General features: G+C 46.6%; 1 protein-coding gene across 4 annotated transcripts in view; it reads left to right on the top strand.

Moving 5' to 3' along the window:
* The window catches only part of Tbc1d9 (TBC1 domain family member 9), a 101,153-nt gene that overhangs the window by 67,241 nt on the left and 11,757 nt on the right, over positions 1-22,155 (top strand). For all 4 annotated transcript variants that reach the window (XM_076571920.1, XM_006995735.4, XM_076571922.1 and 1 more), the window contains 11 exons: positions 694-901; positions 4,315-4,521; positions 5,020-5,190; positions 5,954-6,104; positions 9,884-10,098; positions 14,244-14,361; positions 15,385-15,670; positions 16,476-16,605; positions 18,890-18,988; positions 19,162-19,230; positions 20,834-21,074. In XM_076571920.1, coding sequence (XP_076428035.1) covers positions 694-901; positions 4,315-4,521; positions 5,020-5,190; positions 5,954-6,104; positions 9,884-10,098; positions 14,244-14,361; positions 15,385-15,670; positions 16,476-16,605; positions 18,890-18,988; positions 19,162-19,230; positions 20,834-21,074 — 1,895 coding nt within the window. The remainder of the gene's footprint in view (positions 1-693; positions 902-4,314; positions 4,522-5,019; positions 5,191-5,953; positions 6,105-9,883; positions 10,099-14,243; positions 14,362-15,384; positions 15,671-16,475; positions 16,606-18,889; positions 18,989-19,161; positions 19,231-20,833; positions 21,075-22,155) is intronic.

Raw genomic sequence — 22,155 nt, 5'->3', positions numbered from 1 at the left:
GCAGCTCCAGAGCTGATGAGGACCCAGGTGATTTTACAGAGAACAGGGAGGGTGGAGGATTCTTCTGCATTCACCCTCTCTGCTGGGGGAAGCCAAGCGGCAGACTAGACCTTCTGTGAGGCATGGTGGCCTGGAAGCCTGAAGGGAAAGTTCTAAACAGGAGAAAGGGTATCGGCAGGGCAGTACTGGGGTCAGCTGAGGCCTCAGGTGAGATCTGGAGCCTTTGTCTCTATAATTGTCCCCAGGTCTCTTCACACTGTCCTGTAGTTCAGTGTGGAGAGTGACATCCAGCAGACTCACTTTGCTGTTCAGGATGTCATTAGGTCTTTCAGGGCTACCCAGAGAAACCTGTCTCAAAAAACTAAAAAAGAAAAAAGAAAAGACTTCGGATAAAAGTTTAAAGACCTCTTTAAGAATTCCTGAGTTATTTAGAAAGAGAGTGAACTTCCTTTCTCAGTCCTACTTTGCCCAAGATTTTTTTAACATTTACAGATACTAATTGTAAAATGGCTGGATATAGTAAAACGATGCTGTACTTTAAGATCCCGAGGTTGGAGTCCCAGCAATATACAGCTGAGAATGGGAGGAATGGGTCTGGGAAGGCTGAGAGGCAAGGGCTGGGGACCTACATGGCCATAGTTAAAGAGCGTTAGTGCTTCTTTCCTGGTGGTCTGAACTGTAGTTGCTTTGCAGGGATCTGGATGCCAGGGCGAAGAGTGAGCGGTACCGTGCCCTCTTCCGGCTGCCCAAAGATGAAAAGCTCGATGGTCACACTGACTGCACCCTGTGGACTCCATTTAACAAAATGCACATCTTGGGCCAGATGTTTGTCTCCACAAATTACATCTGCTTTACCAGCAAGGAGGAAAACCTCTGCAGCCTCATAATTCCACTCCGAGAAGTAAGTGTTGAATGGAAATCCATATTTTAGGACGTCCATTTGTAATGCTTTTCTGTGTGAACCAGGGATTTCTTTTCTTTATTTACTGTGTGTGTGTGTGTGTGTGTGTGTGTGTGTGTGTGTGTGTGTGTGTTTTGCATGCAGAAGAGTGTGCCAGTGTGCACCCACGCCCGCCGGTGGAGGACAGAAGTTGTCGGTGGCCCTTCCTCCATCATCTCTGCTTTGAGCAGACTTCTCGCTGAACCAGAAGCTCACTGGTCTAACTTAGCTGGCTGATGGTCAGTGATTCACTTGTCTCCACCCCCAGTGCTCAGGCTGAACAGACGCAGCCATGCTGAGCTGTGGATTCGGTGGCATTCAAACTCCAGTCCAATACACATTGAGTGCTCTTATCCACAGCACACCATTGCTCCAGGGCTTCTTTCTTCTTCCTCCGCCTCCTCCCCCTCCCCCTTCTTGTTCTTTTTTTAACAAGACATCATTCAGGTTTTTTTGCCATCGGTGATTACCGATGATGCCTGTGATGGGCAGCACAGAGTTGGGAGCCCTGTGTTTTCCAGTCAGAAGTTAGGGGAGCAGAGCTTTTGGACTCTGTGTTAGGAGCCTCGTGGTAGATGTCAGGTTTCACTCTGCTGCTCTTCTCTCTGTTTTTAAAGTGTTGACTGAGTCATCACATTTCCCTCTTTCCCTGTATTTTAAGAGTAATGCATTCCTGCCATAGCTCATTTGCAAAAGAACAGATCATAAAAAGACAATATCCTTCCTGCTCCAGCTTTTCCTGTGTATTGCTATGCATATGTCATATAATTTAGACATAAATGTAGGGGAGTTTTTAGTTTTATTTCATCTAACAGTGAGTATACCTTAAATCAGTTCCCTAAGTCAATTTTTAATGACTACATATTACTCCATTAATGTACGTACATAATGTGTTCACCTATTTATCTATGGCTGTACACTTTCACTCTTGCTGTTTTTCCCGTCACATGTATAAATTTCCTTAAGTTACAATTACGGATTCCCTGAAGCTGAATTGGTCAATCAAAAAAAAAAAAAAAAAAAAAAAACAAACCACAAACTATCAAACAGTTGATGGATTCACTTCAGTTTGTCACAGGTTTAGCTCATTGGTATTATAACATATTTTGAGGCCAGGATAATTTACTGGGGGTGAATTCAGAGGTGGGGAGATCAATTACATTTACATTTAGTAGTTAACGGGCTTCATAATTTTTTCCTGCAAATTCACCTTGGTTGATAAATTTTTCACTTAGTTCTCAGCATAATTTTCAAATTTTTCGTGTGTGTGTGTGTGTGTGTGTGTGTGTGATATGTGTGAGTGTGTTTGTGTTGTGTGTGAGTGTATATGATGTGTGTGGTATGTGTGAGTGTATATGTGTGATGTGTATGAGAGAGTGTGTGTGAGTATATATGTGTATGATATGTGTGTGTGATATGTGCATGTTTATAGTGTGTGATGTGTATGTGATGTGTGTGTGTGATGTGTGTGAGTGTATATGGTGTGTGTGTGTATGTGGTATGTGTGTGTGTGAGTGTATGTAAATGTGTGTGAGAGTGTGTGGTGTGTGTGTGTGTGCATGTGTGATATATGTGTGTGAGTGTGTGTGATGTGTATGAGAGAGTGTGTGTGAGTATATATGTGTATGATGTGTGTGTGTGATATGTGCATGTGTATAGTGTGTGATGTGTATGTGATGTGTGTGTGATGTGTGTGAGTGTATATGGTGTGTGTGTATGTGGTGTGTGTGTATGTGGTGTGTGTGTGTGTGTGTGTGAGTGTATGTAAATGTGTGTGAGAGTGTGTGGTGTGTGTATATATGTGTGTACGATGTGTGTGTGATGTGTGTGTGTGCATGTGTGATATGTGTGTGATGTGTGTAAATGTGTATGTGAGAGTGTGTGGTGTGTGTATATATGTGTGTACGATGTGTGTGATGTGTATGTGATGGCATGAAAGCCGCAGCACAGCATGGAGGTCTGGGGACAATGTTGTGTCTCAGTGGTGATTCTCTTCTAACTTGACATTGGTTCCAGGCTTGGACAGCAAGCCCCTTACCTGATGAACCAGCTTGCTGACGCCTTAGCACAATTTCCTTCGTCAGATCCCTCCTGGACATGGTATAGCAGTTACCCAGAGCGGCAAGGGAAATGCACTTTGGGATCAGGACAGGCATAGTGATCCAATGTGCAGAGGAAACTCAACTCTTCAGACTTTAGACTGCAGAGTGGAGGAAATGCCGCTTTAGACAGAAAGTCGGAGCTGTGATGATGGGCACACCATGTCGTGTTTGCCTTAAGATTTCCCCTGATGTACCAAAGCAAATAGTCTTAGTGTGTTTGGGTCTGTTTGGGCTTGATGACAACCCTGTTAAAACCATCAGCATTGGACTTGGGAGATGGCCTGAGTTTGCATCCTCAGGACCCGTGTTTAAATTTAAGCATGGCAGTATGCTCCTGTTTTGGCAGCAAAGACTGAAGGGTCCCTGACACTCCCTGGCCAGCCAGCCTAGCCGAACTGGTGAACCCCCAGTTCAGGAGCAAAAAGTGAGGTAGGAAAGTGATTGAGGAAGACACTCAGAATTTCCTCCTGACTTGCCCATGCCTGTGCACACACATGCACACACAGAAAACACATATTCACAAACACAACGCTCACAAAAAAACACGCAGAGACATATGTCTTCAGTTCAAAGACAGCTATTTCTCTTTCCCTTGTCTTTTACACTGTAGGAGACTTGTGTGAACACACAGACACACACACAGGCACACACACAGACACACACACAGGCACACAGAGTCTGCGGGTGTGCATAGGGCTCCAGCTGAGTTGTTATGTCATGTCTGCTCCAGAACAAGTCCTTGAAAGTGTTAGCGGCCAAGCCCTGGCGTCTACGTGATGTACCCAGTGGACTGGTAGTGTTTCGAAAGCTAGCCTTTACTTAGTAAAAGGAGCCAGCATTGGAATTGCTTCCTCTCTTGCTGATGAGACCGCAGCTAGGAGTCCTGTCTCCTTTCGCCCCATGAAATTTTAATGAAAAACTGGAATTCTTTTTCAGTTCTCAACCTTGGCACCCTGGGCATCCGGGGCCAGTTATTGCTGCAGACCTGTGCCTCCGCAGGGTGTCTGGCAGCATCCCCACTTGTGACAACCAAATATGCCTCTGGTTGCTGAAAAACACCCCCTGGTTTGGAAAAACCCCGAAGGATAGTTGTAGTTTCTGGTATCGACCCCGGTTTGATTTGTATAAGGCATTGTGTTTCGTTGGGGCAGAATTGGGAGGGCCCCCATTTGTCTAAGGGGGGCATGGATGGCTCCTCCAGGGAACTGGAACTTCAGCGTAGCTGCATTTCCAGCCCTTCCCATTGAGGGCCCCTGCTTCCTGTTTCCTCAGGTGACCATCGTGGAAAAGGCTGACAGCTGCAGTGTGCTCCCCAGCCCCCTGTCCATCAGCACCAGGAACAGAATGACCTTCCTGTTTGCCAACTTGAAAGACAGAGACTTCCTGGTGCAGAGGATCTCAGATTTCCTGCAGCAAACGACTTCTCGAATCTACTCAGACAGAGAGTTCTCGGGAAGCTGCAACAGTTCTGATGATGAGGTTGGTAGGAGACACCTGAGCGTAGTGGGGTGCTCCTGTGCTCAGGCCTGGAGTGTGCACCTCCTTGTCAACTTGTTTGCCTGTCAGATTTAACAGCTGTGCTAAGCCCCCTGCCCCAGTACCAGTACAATATTTCAGCAAGATTGTCTTGTTATTAGGAATTGGTATTTGATCATAGCTCTAAAAAAAACTTCAGGATGGTCCAGCATCCCTTATGGCTTCAAATCCAGAGCATTGTGTATAGTAAGCAAACACCCTATACCTGCTGAGCTACATGCCTGGTCCCGGGAAATCTATTTTGAGCACTGAAATGCTGTTGTTTATGACTTTTGCCCCATTATAACTCCTGAAAAAGTATTGACATGTTGGCATTTCCTGTTTCTTCACGTAGCAAGAAGCATATGAGAAAACATAACCTAGCCATTAATATCCGTACAGAAGACATAAAGGAGTCAGTTGTGCGTCCAGGCCCATCCACGTGTCCCTCTCCATTGACAGGTGTACTCCCGGCCCAGCAGCCTCGTTTCCTCCAGTCCCCAGAGAAGCACTAGCTCCGACCCTGATGGAGAGCGCGCCTTTAACCTCAATGGCAACAGCGTCCCCACAGCCACACAGACCCTCATGACCATGTACCGGCGGCGATCTCCAGAAGAATTCAACCCGAAATTGGTAGGTACCTCTTGCATTTCACCAAAACTTGCTGTATTAAAACAAAACCATTAAAACATGTTAAGATTCATATCTGCTACTTGTGCACATGTGCGCACTAATGCACGTGTGTGCACAGACCACTTGGAGCTAGAGCTCCAGGCGATTTCAAGATTCCTGACTTATGGGAATGCCGGGGTCTCAATTCTGATTGTATACTCTTGACCACTGAGCCATCTCTCTAATCCCCATGTAGATATTTTTAATGGAATTAAACTAATTAACATCTACAAAAGTGGCCAAAAACATCTGTGGGAATGTCTCTAACATATTTTTCCCATAAACAAGCAAAGCAGTATTTATCTAACTATGTCGTTAGATAGCAGAGTGATTTACTAAAGCATTGAGAGCCACAACAGCGGTATGACTACTTTTCTTTGTCTTTGGTCTTGTTTTAACTACTGTGTAAGCCAAACAACAAATAAGTACATACTTGCTCAGAGCGCGTTTAAAAGTCACCAGTTCACATTCACATAAAACCACAGGTATGATTAGCATTCTACTGGCCCATTAAGTAGGACCCTGATACTGAACAGAAAGCTTGGTGACGGAACAGGCTGTGATTGATGGATAAAGTTAGGAAAGAACTCTTAACATCTGAGTTCTACATTCTCCAGAGTTCTGTCAGTTCAACAGGGATTGCGTTCCGATCTGTCATGACAGTCCTCAGCACTTCCCCCCAGAGCCTTCTGGGACATCAGTCATGTTCCATTATGTCTTTCAGGCCAAAGAATTTTTGAAAGAGCAAGCCTGGAAGATTCACTTTGCTGAGTATGGGCAGGGGATCTGCATGTACCGCACAGAGAAGACTCGGGAGCTGGTGCTGAAGGGGATCCCAGAGAGCATGCGTGGAGAGCTCTGGCTGCTGCTTTCAGGTAGGGGGCGCTAAGAGCAGCGCTGTTGGGTGACTGGGGCCTCCTCCCAATCTCCACAGAGGCATCCCAAGTCCTTTGAGATAAGAGACCCCAAATCAAAGCTGGGTCTGGTTTCCTCACCAGGTACTGAAGTCTGCCATAGTAACTGGTTCCCTCATGGGGTACCCAAGGCCAGTAGTTCCTGCTGTCCAATCCCCTCACCTCACCTGTTTCTCCAGTGAGGCTGTTTAGGGGGAAGAAACAGAATCTGAAGTAGGAGTGTGACACTTTGTAAGTTGAAATGCTCCTTCTCCTGGCAATGTTGACTTCACTGAGAACATTTCAGTGGACCCTGTTGTGTGGACTTTTCCTGGGGAGATGTGGGCATGCGTCTACTCACCCCAACTAGGGCACCCACGGATGACTAAAGAAAAAATTCGCTGAGGTCTGGTTAGTGAGCCAGTGAGCGTAATTAGGCTGACCCATCAGAGTGTGGGTGAGAGGGTCCTTACAGGAGGACAGGCCACCTGCTGTCATGGAAACCACTGAGGAAGGTCTCCAGAAATGACTGGCGGCTGCTTTCATTACACTCTGTCCTCAGGGAATGCTTTCCAAGACCCCTCAGTCAATGTCTGCAGACACAGCAGACTTCGATCCTGTATGTACTAGAGATTTTCCTATACACACATGCATATTTATGATAAAGGCTAACTTACTAACGAGGCAGGGTAAAATATTAATAAACAATAATAAAACAAAGTCATTGTAATAAAATAATATTCCACAATAAAAGTCATCTAAAATAGTGAACTAATTTTCTGTGTTTTTTTTATTTTAATATTTTAGTCTTTTAGGATAAGCTACCACTGTTTTCTGCCATCTGGAAACATCCAGTGCACCTCAGAAATCTTTGTACCCCAACCACAGAACATACCTTTGGCCATCACCGACCTTCACTTTAATCATACATCAGTTGCTTTAGCTGATGAAGATAGGAAATGTCAGCACTCTAACTAGGTCCATGAGAATATTTTTATTTGAACCTAGAGATGGCCTCATCCAAGTACCATTATTAAATCTTTTTACTTGAAAAAAAATAGTATTGAAACTTAAAAATAAAGTGACTGGACTTACAAGAAAGCCTTGCAAACACTTGTGGATCTTTCTAAAAGTAGATATAAATGGAAAATTGCCTATCACGCAATGGTAGATAAAAATGGAAAATATCCCCTATCACGGGATATATCTCAGAAATAAGAGGATCAAGTTCTAAAAATAAAATAAAGATAAAAATGGTTTTATCTATTTTGTGTAAACTTGATTTTTTTCCCCTATTTCCTTAAGTAGACCAGACACAGGTCCTCATTTAGAAGTTAAATGTGAGCTGGGCATGGTGGTGAATGTTTGCAATCCTAAGACTGTAGAGGCCGAGGCAAGACAATCTCTTCAAGTTCAAGGCCAGCCTGGGATCCATAGTTAGTTCATTGCCAACCCGGGTTACTTAAAAAGACATTGTTTCAGAAAAAGCAAAAGGAAGCTCAGATTGGAACATGGCACTCTCTAATCACACATCAGAGAAGACCATCATCGTGTAGAGTTCTCTTATCCAGCGTAGTCACCTTGACAACCAGATTCAGAGCACCGACAGAGTACAGGAAAAGTTCGTTTCTCTCCCTCTCCTTCAAATTAGAACTTATTTATAGCTACAATTTAGATTCAGATGAATTCACCATGAAGCCAGTCTACAGCAGCAGCACGCAGCCCACTCACAGAGTCAGACTCAGGTAGAGGGGTCCAGTCAGTATTTGTCTAACAGAGGGGTGTATGTGACCGAAGGGTGGCATGTCTGCACACCGCCCTTGGCTGTGTATATGCCCATACACTGAGGAGTGGGGTACACGTGGGAACCAGCCTGCCCATAAAGGTCGTCCAGCTTCTGGCCAGGAAGCCCATGCTGGGACCTGTTGCTTCCAATGCCCCTTAAGGCTGCTGCTTGTTCTCTGGACCTACTGAAGTCACATCCAGTCTGTCCCCAGGGAGAGCAGAGCCAACGTCAGGATGCTGCCAACCAGTCGGCCATTGTCAGGCACTGGAACAGGGCCAACCATTGGCTTGGTGACACTGTCTTCTAAAATGAAATGTACATGTTTACTCTGTCATTTTCTATGTACTTTACCGTTTGTTTTAAATTAAACCTCTTTTGAGCTATAACGTAAGATTTACCAAAGTGCACACAACCTAGTGGTCTGGAATATCCATAGACTCATGTCCTTCCTGATCAGCGCAGTTAATTTTAGACCACTGTCACCGTTCTCAAAAGAAATAACCCATACTCTTTTGCCAGTCAGTCTTCACGTCCTGCAGCCATGGAAGAGAGTGGTCACCTACAATCTGTCGCTGTAGATTGTCTGCTGTGGACCCTCAGTGTTTCCTGACTGACTTCCACCTAGGATGGCGTTTGCAGGGTTCAAGCACATTGCAGCTTGTGTCAACATTTCACTCCTTATTAGAGCCCAGCGCCGCACCTGATGCGTTTATCACTTGACAGTCAGTTTAGGCTGTGCTGGGAGGGTTGACATGACTTTTGGATACTTTCGTGAGTGAGTGTGTGTGTGTGTGTGTGTGTGTGTACACACCACAGTGCACATGTGGAGGTCAGAAAACGAAGTATTTTGTGTTGCTCCTCTCTTTCCACTCTGGGTCCAGAGATGAAACTCAGTTGATCTGACTCGCATGGGGAGTGCTTTTACTGAGACACCCAAATTCCTTGTAAAGTTTTGCATTCTGGATAATTGCTCCTTATTGGATACATGGTTTATTTGTGTTTTCCCTGTCCTGTCTGTTTCTTTTGCGCTCTGTTGATTGTTCTCTGTTGTGAGCCAAGCTTTTGAACTTAGGTGATCTTACCCATTTCTACTATTACTGCCTGTGCCCTGTGGGTGTGGTTGATATCATACCCAAAACCGAACTGCTCTGTCAAGAATGTCCTCCCTCTTTTCCTCGGGCAGCTTTTTGGCTTTACGGCTTATGCTCTAGTCCTCCATCCGTGCTGTGTTGGTTGGGAATGTAGTGTGAGGTCAGGGCGCAGTCCATTCTCTGCATGTGGATTCTCCGTTTTCCCAATGGTAATGTAAATTCATGTTGATATTAGCTTTAGATATGTGCATACCCGGGGTTTTTCTGACTTCAAGAATCTTAACATGAATATCTAACATCAGCAATTCTTTGCCCCATTCTGCAACCCCACCCCTATCACCCAGAAGCCCCCATCGGTGGCAGGGACCCATCGTTACTGGAGGACCCTCAGCCTCGCCCTGCCTGCTGCCTTACAGAGCCCTAAACCTTCCGAGGCTTCCTTCTACCCCCACCCCGTCACTGTTGCTGTGTTCTGTAGGAAACGAGGCACTCCTGAGAGGCATTCCTCCTTCTCAAGTGAAATTTTAACAAAACTTCTCATAAATTAAAAGCAAAGAAAGCAACTAAGAGTGAGAACAACTCAGCCTGGCTTACTCTGACTTCCCTCGGCTCTGTCCCTGTAAGCTTGGGAAGCAGTTTTGTGGACCTCTAGCTCGTGCTGGAAGGTGGAGCGGCCATGTTGCCGTGGGGCCGAGAGAGGGAAGGAGGCCGCGGGTAAATTACCAGTCTAGATGTAAGTGAAAACACTCTTCAGGGTGATTTTCTTTTTTTTTCAATTTCCTTTGGTGGATGGGCAAGCAGAGTTTCAGCCGGGCGGCGCTCTCTATAACTAGGACGGCAGGACTTAAGCTTTGTTGATGTCCTATTTGTTGTGTGCTTCCCAGGGGCCATCAACGAAAAGGCCACACACCCCGGGTACTATGAGGACCTAGTGGAGAAGTCTATGGGGAAGTACAATCTTGCCACCGAGGAGATTGAGAGAGACTTACACCGCTCCCTTCCAGAACACCCCGCTTTCCAGAACGAAATGGGCATCGCCGCTCTGAGAAGAGTCTTAACGGCTTACGCTTTTCGCAATCCCAACATAGGGTATTGCCAGGTAATTGCCACGAGTTTATGTTTGGGGAGGGCTCTAAGTGTCCTCCAGTCCTGAAAGAGGAGCATTCAGATGAGACTCAGCACCAGACCAACCAGCCAGGAGTTTAATTAGAGCAAGCAAGGAAGCCAGAGCTGGCCCAGCCAAGCAGCGATGGCCCCAAACCCAGCAGGCAACGGCTTGTCCAGCCCTCATGCCTGCCTCACGTGGTCACCTATAGGGGCTGCTTTTTCTCAAAACACTGTTTCGCACAGATTTTGGTCTGTTGCACATAGACACGTACAAAGCAAGAATACGTATGTGGGGGTTTAAGAACCCCAAAGTTTACTTGGGGAAATGGCACCAGCGCTCTACGCCTCCCCTGGAGGAGTCTGAGCTGGCCAGGCTGCTCCACTGTCAGCCATTGATCCTGGCGTCTCTTTGGGGGACTCTGAGCTGACCCACCACTGTTCATCATGTCCAGTCTTTCAGGCCTAGTTGGTCAGTCCCCTGCAGAGCTGACCTCCTGCCTAACATTTATACTGACAAAGTGAACCTTTCCTTGGTTTTGTTTGCCAGCAGATAATGGACAGGAAAGCTCTATCTAGGCTAGTGGGAGTCATTGCAGCAGGGTGCCCCAATCTTGGCACTATGGGCATTGTGGGTTAGAGTGACGTAGGAGAAAGTCAAAGTGATGGAACAAATGTTTTAAAGGTTTTGTTAGTAGATCTGTTTAGGAGACATTAAATCACACTAAGTAGACTGGCTAAGGGGGCACTGTCCCCTAAGTACCTCAGAGGTAAATAGTATGCTAACCACACCTTTAGAGATAAGCTAAATTTATGATGCTAAGATGTAAATATCTGTTCACCAGGACTGACCAGCCATCAGGCCCTTCCCCAAAGAACACACCTCTGACAGACAGCTCAAGGGGGCAGCACAGGGTCACAGCCACTGTTAAGTCTTGGCCTGCCATAAGCCCCCAGATGGGCAGATGACCCCGGGTGAGCACTATTTAAAAAGAGCATCACTGGTGTACTTCAAAAATAACTGTGATGCTGGCCCTGCTAAGTCTCTGTCTGCCCAATGGCCAGACGCACAAGCCCTTGTTCAAAGTGGAACTGGAGCTGGGACCGGAAGGAGACTTAAGGATGACAGTGTGTGTGGAATGCATCACCCTGAGGTGCACATAAGTTAGTAAAACCTCCAACTGGGTGTGTGTGAAATACATCACCCTGAGGTGCATATAAGTTAGTAAAACCTCCAACTGGAAGCCAAATCCTTTTTGGGTGTTAACTCCAGTCCGACATGCACATATTTTACTAAAATGCTTTTCTATCATCTGTAGGTGTGCAGAGTGATTTCTCACAGGAGTGTATTATTTCTATAGAAAGTGAGTTCTTTGTCCTGGGTGCTACCTAGTGCTGTGTTGCATGTTCAGCAACATCTCCAACTCCTATCTCTAGGCAGCAGTATAAACCCTGACTCTGAAAAATCAAAATCCCCTCTAGATATTGGCGAGGTCTCCCAAGAAGTACCATCAACTTCATAGACAACTACTGCCCTGAGAAGGGAGCCAACAGCAGCATTTCTTTTCTGGTCCTTGTCCAGCTGAGTGACTGGTGAGGGTCTTCTGGTTATTCCCTGGCCCACCTGCCATAGCTTCCTGTGGGCAGAGTACCCAGCTCCACGGCACGTTTGTTAAGATTGCCGTTCTGCTCCTACTACATCTTCTTAAGCCATGCCTGCTTAAGCCACTGCACACATAGCTTCTCACACACCAGGGCTAGGTTTTAACACAGGTTGAAGTAAATGTTTTAGTGTCTTGTACTGATACCTTGAGCATAAGTGACAGTGAGGAAGCCCCAAGATAAGGTGATCCTAGATACAAAGACCACATTATCAGTGGGTCTTCCTGGACCGTCTATGGAAAAGCTGAAGGAGACTTAACTCTTAGACACACTCATCTTTCTCCTACATGTGGACATATACCCACATGCTTCTTGTCTCTCTCTCTCACACATACACACATACACCTGTTTACACACCTGTTTCCCTATACCACATTATTTATCTTTTTGACAGCACTTAATTTAAATGTATCTCCAGATTGATTCATAACTTTATAGTGTTGTTGTTTCTCTCTCTCTCTCTCTCTCTCTCTCTCTCTCTCTCTCTCTCTCTCTCTCTCTCTCTCTCTCTCTCGGCAGCATTCAAGGCTAGTGAGCTTGTCCCCCAGTCCTCTCACGCCTCATACAGAACCCATGAGAAATGACAGCCATGGAACTCTGTCTTGCCTGAATGGCTAAGGAACTGACCTTAATTGAGACATGGACTAGAACCCGCAGGCTAATTCTCATGTGGAATTTTAATAACCACTTCCCTTGAAACACCAAGGCTTGCAAGAAAGAACCTTTTCAGTCAAACACCTTTTAGGGGATTTATATTGCACAAGTCTGATGAATTGGTACTGGTTTCTGGAAGATCAAAAGAAACTCAGGAACTGCTTGGTTTCTGACAGAATAGAATTCATTTTTATCTTTTGATCTTCATTTTTTAATTAAGGAACACTTACCACTGAGCTGCTTAGCAGTTATGGGCTTTCTGATAATATCTTTTAATAAAACCTGGTTACTTTGGATTTTAAATCAACTTTATTCATCTTTAGCATCTTTTCCTGGATGGAAATGAGGGGGAGGGCGCCAACTCTGAAAGGTCTCCTTGTTCTCTGTGGACAGCCTGGAGCCCTGTGTGCTTGCTTATAGGAACTATTTATGAGAGTTGAAAGGGAAATATTTACCTCCGCTGAGTTAAGGATTAAGAACACTGAAGGGATTTAGCAGGCTGAAAGCATTGTCAGACAGGCCTCAGGCAGAGGCCTGTGTAAGGGCTTGTTTGTGCATGCTTGAGTCAGGTAGACCATGGTGCCAGTGAGGAAAGGCCCTGAGCAGTGGCTGAAAAGGGCCAGGCTTGGCTTTTCATTCTAAAGGGTCATAAGCTAACAATGCAGAAGAATACCCACCAAGCTTTGGTGGCCTTGAAATCCTAAGCTTGATTGTCTGGCTTTTCTTGGACGTTTATTGGCATCTGCAAGAATGGCTAATTTTCCTTCTTTCTTTAGTCAATGTTGTGAGTGCACTGTATCAACACATAGACAAGCACCGCGTGTCTTTCCATAAGGCCAGAATCTCATGAATAACAACAAATTCACAAGGTGCTGGGGATTCCGTGGCAGCAGTTTCCCGGCTCCTTCCACCTTCTTGGCAGTCTGGCCCAGCTTAATACAAGTTTTTAATGCAGTCTTGATTACTGCTATAACTCCCATGTCAAACATCATACCGTCAGTCTGTCTGTCTGTCTGTCTGTCTGTCTGTCTGTCTGTCTGTGTTATGGATCCAGAGGGTTAGAGAGACTGTGGAAGCATCTTGGGTTTCAGACACAGGCTGACATAAAGGTCAACAGAGCCTGTGCTGACAAGGGACCCGGTCTGACTTTGAGGAGGGAGCCACTGCGGTAGCTAGCATCAGTGCTGAGGTCGCAGGTTTGACAAAGCTGTAGAGCTCAGTCCAGCTGCAGAGGTGAGCGGGCAGGCCTCCATGACAGCAAGAAACCCCAGATGGATGGGTGGAGGCCTGGACAAGTCGACCTTGTCAACAGTGGGAACTCAGCCACTCAGATAACCCTGGGACAGTCCAAGTCCTCCGCCTGTTTGTCCTGCGTGCACTCGCTAGGTATCAGAAAACAAGCTGGTGGCAGCTGTTCCCATTGCAGCCTTGGGTGTCCTTCTCTTTGGGATCCAGGTGAGAACGCTCCACCCTCCCTTCAGTCTGGCATGTCCGGCAAGTTCTTGGGCCTGAATTTTCTGATTTTGATACCTTCCTGTTCAGCCCAATAAATTTATAGAGTGTCACTTGTAGACTTGCAGGAATAGATCTTTTGGGTTTGTTTTGTGTTATTGTTTTGTTGTATTTTTAGTCTGTGTGGGTGGCACCAGACAGATGGTGGTGTTTGTGGACTCATCCTCAAAATGGAGTCAGAAGCTGCTTGTCAAATGGCATGCCCTGAACCACTGCTGGCTTCCAGCTGGGAGTGACTTAGAGTGGGCATCGCCCCTCACCACTTTCCAAGATTGCTCCTCTGTCTGATGGCATCCTCTCTCCTTCCATCAGGCCATGAACATTGTCACCTCCGTACTGCTTCTCTATGCCAAAGAGGAGGAGGCGTTCTGGCTGCTCGTAGCCTTGTGTGAGCGGATGCTTCCTGATTACTACAACACCAGAGTCGTAGGTACGTGTGGTTGTGGCTAAACACCTTAGCCTGTCTCAGTGGGAGAAGGATCTTGGAATCGTTAGTTCTCCTCAGCTGTGACAGATGCCCAGCCCGAAATCGGCGAGGGAGAGGAAGGACTTGTTGTGGCTCTGAATCTGCCCATACGGTCCGCAGTACAGGGAAGTCACGGCAGAGGGAACACAAGGCAACTAACTGGTCACACTGGGCCCCAGTCAGGAAACAGAGAAGCGAATGTCGGCACTCAGTCTGCTTTCTCCTTTTTTATTTAGTCCAGGACCCCAGCCCTTGGGACAGTGATGCCCACATTCAGGATGGCCCCTCGAACCCTAGTTAAATTTCTCCAGTAACACCTTCCTGGGAATGCTGGGTGATTCTAAATCCAGTAAAAATGACCATCACATGTGTGGTACCAGCTTAAAATGTCAGCAAGCTGGTGGTAAATGTGTACAGCTATAATCTCAAAAGAAAAAGAAAAAAAAGCTTTGAAAAGCAATCCATGCCTTGGGACCCCACAGCTAAAGAGCAGTTACATAAATAAGGGCATAAAGCAGGTGTGATGGTCAATCTTAGTGTCAGTTTGTCATAACCAGAATCACCAGGGATGAGAGTCTCAGTGAGGCACTGTCTAGATCAAGGGAGCCTGTGGGAATGTCTGTGGAGGACTGTCCTGGCTGCCTTAACTGACGTGAGAAGACCCAGCACTATTCCCTGTTTTGGGGCCCTGGACTGTGTAAGCATAGAGAAAGCTAGCTGAGCATGAAGTATGAATGTGTGCCCATTTCTCACTGCTCTTGCCCATGGGTGTGAACAGCTGCCCAGGTTCCTGCTGCCTTGAGTTCCCTGCGGTCATGGACTTTACGCTGGAACTGTGAGATAAATTAAACCCTTTCTGCCCTGAGTTGCTTCCGTCAGGGCATTTTGTCATAGCAACAGAAATGGAGGCGGAACGCAGCCTATCCATTTGATTCTGTCCTCCAGGGAGGTGCAGGGCTAACCGATCATGTTGTGTCACCCACTCAGGTGCCCTGGTGGACCAGGGAGTCTTCGAGGAGCTGGCACGAGACTACGTCCCACAGCTGTACGACTGCATGCAGGACCTGGGTGTGATTTCTACCATCTCCCTGTCGTGGTTCCTCACACTCTTCCTCAGCGTGATGCCGTTTGAGAGCGCAGTGGTGGTCGTGGACTGTTTCTTCTATGAAGGAATCAAAGTGATATTCCAGTTGGCCCTCGCTGTTCTGGATGCCAACGTGGATAAACTGTTAAACTGCAAGGACGATGGAGAGGCCATGACTGTTTTGGGAAGGTACTGTGCTGTGTCTGGCTTTCGGGCCACCTCATGAGTTTGACTTCATTGACCAAAAGACCTATTATTCTCTGTGGCCAGGACACATTTTCATTTTTAAGGTTTATTTATTTTCTGGATGTGTATGATATGTATGTGCATACATATGCACGTAGATGCACCTGTGCTCAGATGCAGAGGACACTGGGTATCTTCGTCCATCACTCTCCACCATCCTCTTGAGGCGGGGTCACTCCCTAAGCCTAGGACTCATGTTTCCTCAGCTAGCTGGGAAGCCAGTGAACAGAGGTCTCCCCCTCCTCCTTTTTTGCCTCCCTTAGAGCTGGAGTTACAGTGTGCTTGGATACGTGGCTTCTGTGAGTGCTGAGATCCGAACTCCAGCCCTGAGGGTTGTACAGCAAGCGCTCTTAACCCCTTAGCCATCCCCCCAGCACAACAGTCTTTTTCTTCAAAGATAAAGGGAGTTTCTCTCTGTTTTTAAGAAGATCTTAGTAAGGCCTGATGTTGCACACTGTAATCCCAGCTGTTCAGAAGGCTGAGGCAGGGGAATCACACATTAAAGCCAGCCTGGCCAACTTAGTGAGAACCCATCTTGAAATAAAAGGTAAAAAGGGGGCTGGGGCCGTCGAGTTGCTCAGCATGCATAAGGTGCTAGGTTCAATCCCCAGAACTTCCCAGAGAAAGAGAAGCACAACCAGAAAGAGACGAGAAAAGCTTGGATTTTTGTCTTAATATGTACAATTAGAGATCTGTAACTGAGGCGTCGCACTTCCTCCAGTGACAGCTGGTTCATGTCTCCCCTAAGGTACTTAGACAGTGTGACCAACAAAGACAGCACGCTGCCTCCCATCCCTCACCTCCACTCCCTGCTCAGTGACGACGTGGGGCCCTACCCTGCAGTGGACATCTTCAGACTCATAGGAACATCCTACGAGGTGGGTCTGCTTCCCAGCCATGTGATAAGAGTTACCCCCGTGTTCCCACCCAGCTCAGCTGGGCTTGGGTCCCACACCGCCTCTCCTGACCTGTCTCAATCCAGTTAGTCCTGTCGCCATGGAATACAGCAGTCCCGTGGCTTCATAAAGATTAAGGATGGACTTCTCACGGTTGGTTCAAGAGCCTTGGAAGCCTACGGCCAGGTGCTTATGGGATACAGCCCCGTCTTTCTGTTTCCTTGGACACCATCTGTGTCCTGTAGGTGGGAGAAACCATATCCCCGTGGGGAGAAGTTGAGGAGAAATAACCTGCTTCTGCAAGCCCTTTCTATAGCATTCTTTCTAACCTAAACAGCTGAAGATAAGGCCTTTCCTGTCCATGCTGCAGCAAGTGGGAATTAAGTTTAAACATGAGTTTGGGGACAGACAGAAATCCCATGCCCTTTTACATTGTGAGAATTAGTTGTTGGAGGCAGGCGACTGCCTCTAAGTTTTGGTCTCAGAGATGGACGCCGAGTGGACCCCGGGATTTCTCTTGGGCCTTAACTTGTTGTAAATGGTATGGCAAACTCTGGCCCTCTGACACGTGATCTAGAAGTGTGTCAGATTCAACGCTCAGTGGGTTGAGGAGCCATCGTGGGAAACCTTCATCGATGACTCATTCCCCATTCCCACACTAAGTAGTTAGGAGTCCCCTGAAGTATATACTTTCAGATAGACAATTTTTATTTATTTATTTTTTATTCCTTATTCTTTTTACTGAGAAAACGTTATGTATCTTGGGCTATCCTTCAAGTGTTACCCAGTGTCCCACTAGAGATGACCACTCAGACACAGTTTATAGCCAATTGGAAATCTTTATTCCAGCAGCCTGGGACCACACCCAGTATTCAGGGAGTTAGGTGTGGCCCAAGTGTCCAGACCACTGGGTTTTTAAAGGCAGAAGCCATGCCCTGGTATCTCACTTGACAGTTTTGCAGAAGCAAACAGTTTAACAGATGCTGAGATAATCAGTTAGCTGTCGGGGATTCCTCCCACGCAGACTAAGTTAGATGAGTTAGTCAGGGCATCCTGACTTCGGCTTTCTGGAATAGAGCTGGTAATTCTCCACGGGATTCTCCATCAAGGACCCCAAATTCTAGTCAAACCTGCAATGGCCTCAGCAGGAATCCAAGGTGGAGGAACCTCTGCACCACCTTGCCCTGTCCCAGAAGTAAAGTCAGTCCTCCCAGCTCAGCCTCTTGAATCCTAGAAAATCTTAGCAAGACCTGTGCCACTAAATTTGGCCCTTGATGGTGTGTGTGCGTGCGCGTGCGTGCGTGCGTGCGTGCGTGCGTGTGTGCGTGTGTGTGTGTGTGTGTGTGTGTGTGTGTGTGTGTGTGTGTTCACACACACACATGCATATGGAGGTCAGAGATTGGCATCAGTTTTCCTCCGCTGCTTTCCACCTTACATTTTTGAGACAGGATCTTCTTGCTGAACACGGAGCCCCTAAGTTTGGCTAACTTTCCAGAAAGCCCCATAAGTCCTCCTGCCTCAGTCTTCCCAGTACTGGTATCACAGGCCCTTTTGTGAGGCTTTGGGGATTAGAACTCAGGTCCTCAACCCTGAGGGCAAGCCCTCTACTGGCTGAGCCATCACCCAGCCCCACAGTCACGGTAGAGAAGAGGCTCACTGAGCTGCTGTTGGGATCCAAAGACATCCCTCCCCTGGGAGCTTCTCTCCTCAGTGAACCCCCGAGTGAATCATTTCAATGACCCTTCTTACCAAGTCCTGAACTGGGCTGTTTAATGGAAACAAATCGTATGTTTTCCTTTCTTGTCTGAGTTGGGAAAACATGCAGGCCGTGGGCAGGTTAGCATTTGGAGAGATGGCCAGCCCACAGAATGCCCGAGTGAACTTCTGATCCCAGCAGAAGCTGTTAACGGAGCGTGGAGATCAATGCCTCCCAGCCTCTTCAGTGCTCCACCTGGGAGCAGGTGCTCCCCTTCCCATCACACATGCATCCCGTCGCACACAGCCTCACATCCAAGCTTTCTTCTGCATAGACTGTCGACTCAAGGGGAGCACGTGTGACTGAAATTTAGTTCTGCTGCTGGAAATGGGAGACTCTCTGGATCAGTAATTTATAGTTCCAGAGTGGCTTCCCAACATAAAATCTAGTCCAGGTCACTGTTGTGGAGAGAGCTGTTTATTCTGAGTTGTGAACATTTCCGCCAGTCTGCAGGTGTCCCTGCGACCTTAGCACATTTTTTTCAGAAACACCAATATTGCTTCTTTCCAGAAATTCGGAACTATCCGGGCGGATTTGATTGAGCAGATGAGATTCAAGCAGAGGCTGAAAGTGATCCAGACCCTGGAGGACACCACCAAACGCAATGTGGTAAGTCCTCTGAAGGGCAGCGGGGGTGGGGGGTACCTCACGTTCCCCAAATTGCGCACACTCCTGCTGGCTCCTCGGCTCCAGCCTGGCAGGTCTTGAAAGAAGAACTTAGAGGCTCTCTTAGCGTGATATGTTTTGAGTCTGTGGGAGTCACTGTGCTCACCCCTTTATAGGTACGGACCATTGTGACAGAGACCTCCTTTACCATAGACGAGCTGGAAGAACTGTATGCTCTCTTCAAGGTGAGTTTCAAAGTAAATTCATGCCCGTTCAAAGGAATGAAAGAACTTTCTTTAATTGTTTTGGGACTTCTTGATCTTTCTATTAGGTGGTTTAGGGGTTCCACAGGTCCCCAACATGCACAAGGTGGAAGACAGAGCCGGGAGACAAAGCTGCCGTACTTAGTGGGAAAAGTAAATCAATGATTAGCACTAATTTAAGTTGATGTTGCTGCTCACTTCCTCACCAGAGGAGTTGTTTTCTTGGACCTTAGAACATGGAACCTGGATTTCTAAAACTCCACAGAATAGTCGTGGTCAAGTTCAAATTCTGCCTGAAGTTCTTATAACTCCTAATCTCCCCTACTGAGCCCCAAGTTGCCTTAAGGAAAAATAATATATAGCTAGAAGAAGAAGCGTACTATGTTAAGAGGCCTGGTTAGTTTGGATTTACTGTTTCCTAAGTCTCCCCTGTGCTTGGCCTGCTGTGTCCATCCTGGGCTGTCCTGGCGCACAGCATCATGGTAAAGGGCATTGAGGAGCAACATCATCACATCATGGCAGCCAGGGAACAGAACTACACCAAGAGAGAGTCCAAGACAAGACATGACACACTTCCTTCAACCAGGCTCCACTTTCAGAAGTTTCTATCATGTCCTAATAAGGCCAACAAATGATAGATCCATTGATGAAGGTCAGGCTCTCATGTCCAGTCACCTCTCAATGATTGGATCCATCTTCTGGGGACCAAGCATACCCAAACCCTAACAAAAACTGTCTACAGATCCAGGGAAGAGGATCATGGGTTCAATCTCTGTGTTTTCCATTAAGCCACTACTCATCCTTAATAAGAAAAATAACACTCTAATAATTTTTTAAATGTAATTCTTTTCTTCTACAGAAAAGTTTTATCATCTGTCACAGATTAGAATGTGGCCGTTGATAGGGAAAAGGTTCAAAAGATTCCTATCACGCAAGAAACAATGATGCCACAATCTCTAATTTACTCTCTGGACTAAATCTGCAGCTAGATGTGGTGGCTCTTGCCTCTCATCCCAGTACCTGGAGGCAGGAACATCAGGAGTTCAAGGTCATCCTTGACTACATAGCAAATGTGAGGCCAGCCTAGCTTGCATGAAACGTCTCAAAAGCAAAAGCTACCAATAGATCTTTGGTGCAGATCAAAGATAGTCTAGGAACAAATATAAAGGACACCACCCACATCCTGTGGACAGCTCCTAGAGGAACAGAGTTTGGGACTGAGGGATCTCCCTAAAGCGCCCACTTACCTCTTAGCCACTAGAGGGCACCGCTCTCTCTTTCTTGGTGCTCTCTCCCTGGTGGGTAGGCCAAATGTGTGTTGACTTGATACGCAATGGATCAGTGTAGTATGGTCCTGCGTTCTTGGAATGAGATGCCGATTTCTATGCACAGCATCAGGAAGCTATTGCTGAGCCTAGCTCTTCACTCTCACCATGGTATCTCCTAGACTTAAGGGTCTTCAAGTTAGATGTGCCTGCGTGTGGTAGGAAGAGCACACACTTGCAGATTGAATACTGTGCCTAGGATAATAGTGTGTGAGCTAGGGCTATGTAAGTTGGAGTAACCACTCTGTATCGTTTTTCAGGCTGAGCATCTGACCAGCTGCTACTGGGGCGGGAGCAGCAATGCCCTGGACCGGCACGACCCCAGCCTGCCTTACCTGGAGCAGTATCGCATTGACTTTGAGCAGTTCAAGGGCATGTTTGTGCTTCTCTTTCCCTGGGCATGTGGCACTCACTCCGATGTGCTGGCCTCCCGCTTGTTCCAGCTGCTAGATGAGAACGGGGACTCCCTAATTAACTTCCGAGAGTTCGTCTCTGGACTGAGTAAGGACATGGTATTCTTGCATGAGTTGGTTGGGGTCAATGGGGCTGTAACCTGGGTTCCCCTCTACTGCCCTCAGGGCCCCCACACTGGGTCTAGAGGAAGGAGGAACACATATGAGGATTGCATGCTGGTTATAAGATTGTGTTTAGTTAATAGCCCTGTTATAGGGACAATCTACATGAGACAGATGTCAACATGAGTTCAAAATATATTATCCGAGGGCTTGTGAGGTGGCTCAGCAGGTAAGGGCATCTGCTCCCAAACCTGACGATCTCAGTTCGATTCCCAGGACCCTCGTGGTGGAGAGAAAGGGCCAACTCCCAAAGAGTGTCTTCTGATCTTCACACAAGAACTGTGGCGCGTGTGTACACACACGCACGCACGCACGCACGCACACGCACACACACACACACACACACACACACACACACACGCGCACGCATGCACCATAGGCATAGGTAACTAACTTGATGTAGGCTTAAACAAATACATTAATAGAGTGCATATGGCAGTAAAATGCTAACATAATCATACAACCTTGATGGGTTTCCCAGAGAAAAAGGAATATCTAGACCAGTGGTTCTCAACTTATGGGTTGTGACCCCTTTGGAGGTCATACAGCCCTTTCACAGGGGTCACCTAAGAGCATTGGAAAACACAGATCTTTATATTACAATTAATAACAGTATCAAAGTTGCAGTTAAGTAGCAACAAAAATACTTTTATAGTTGGAGGTCAGTATAATATGAGGAATGGTATTAAAGGGTCACAGCATCAGGAATGTTGAGAACCACTGCTCTAGATAGTAAATTGGATTGCTTCTGTCTTACAAAACAAATATAATAATTAAAAATATATCCTATATAAAAATAATTGCATATAGGTAAACCTTTCTAATATATAATTTCCTACTATTTCTAAGTAACACTAAATCTATTTTAATAAAGGACTGGAAAACATCTCACTGTCTAAATGGAAGTCTTCCCTGTCCATTTCCTGGCTGAAGGACTACCCATAGCTAGGACATGTGTGTGCACTCACACATGCACACAAGCATTCACACACATGCACACACACTGT

The sequence above is a fragment of the Peromyscus maniculatus genome, chromosome 5 (assembly GCF_049852395.1).
Source record: "Peromyscus maniculatus bairdii isolate BWxNUB_F1_BW_parent chromosome 5, HU_Pman_BW_mat_3.1, whole genome shotgun sequence".
In the NCBI taxonomy this organism is placed as follows: domain Eukaryota; kingdom Metazoa; phylum Chordata; class Mammalia; order Rodentia; family Cricetidae; genus Peromyscus; species Peromyscus maniculatus.
Note: the sequence above shows the minus strand (reverse complement) of the source record. Positions and strands in the feature narration are given on the sequence as shown.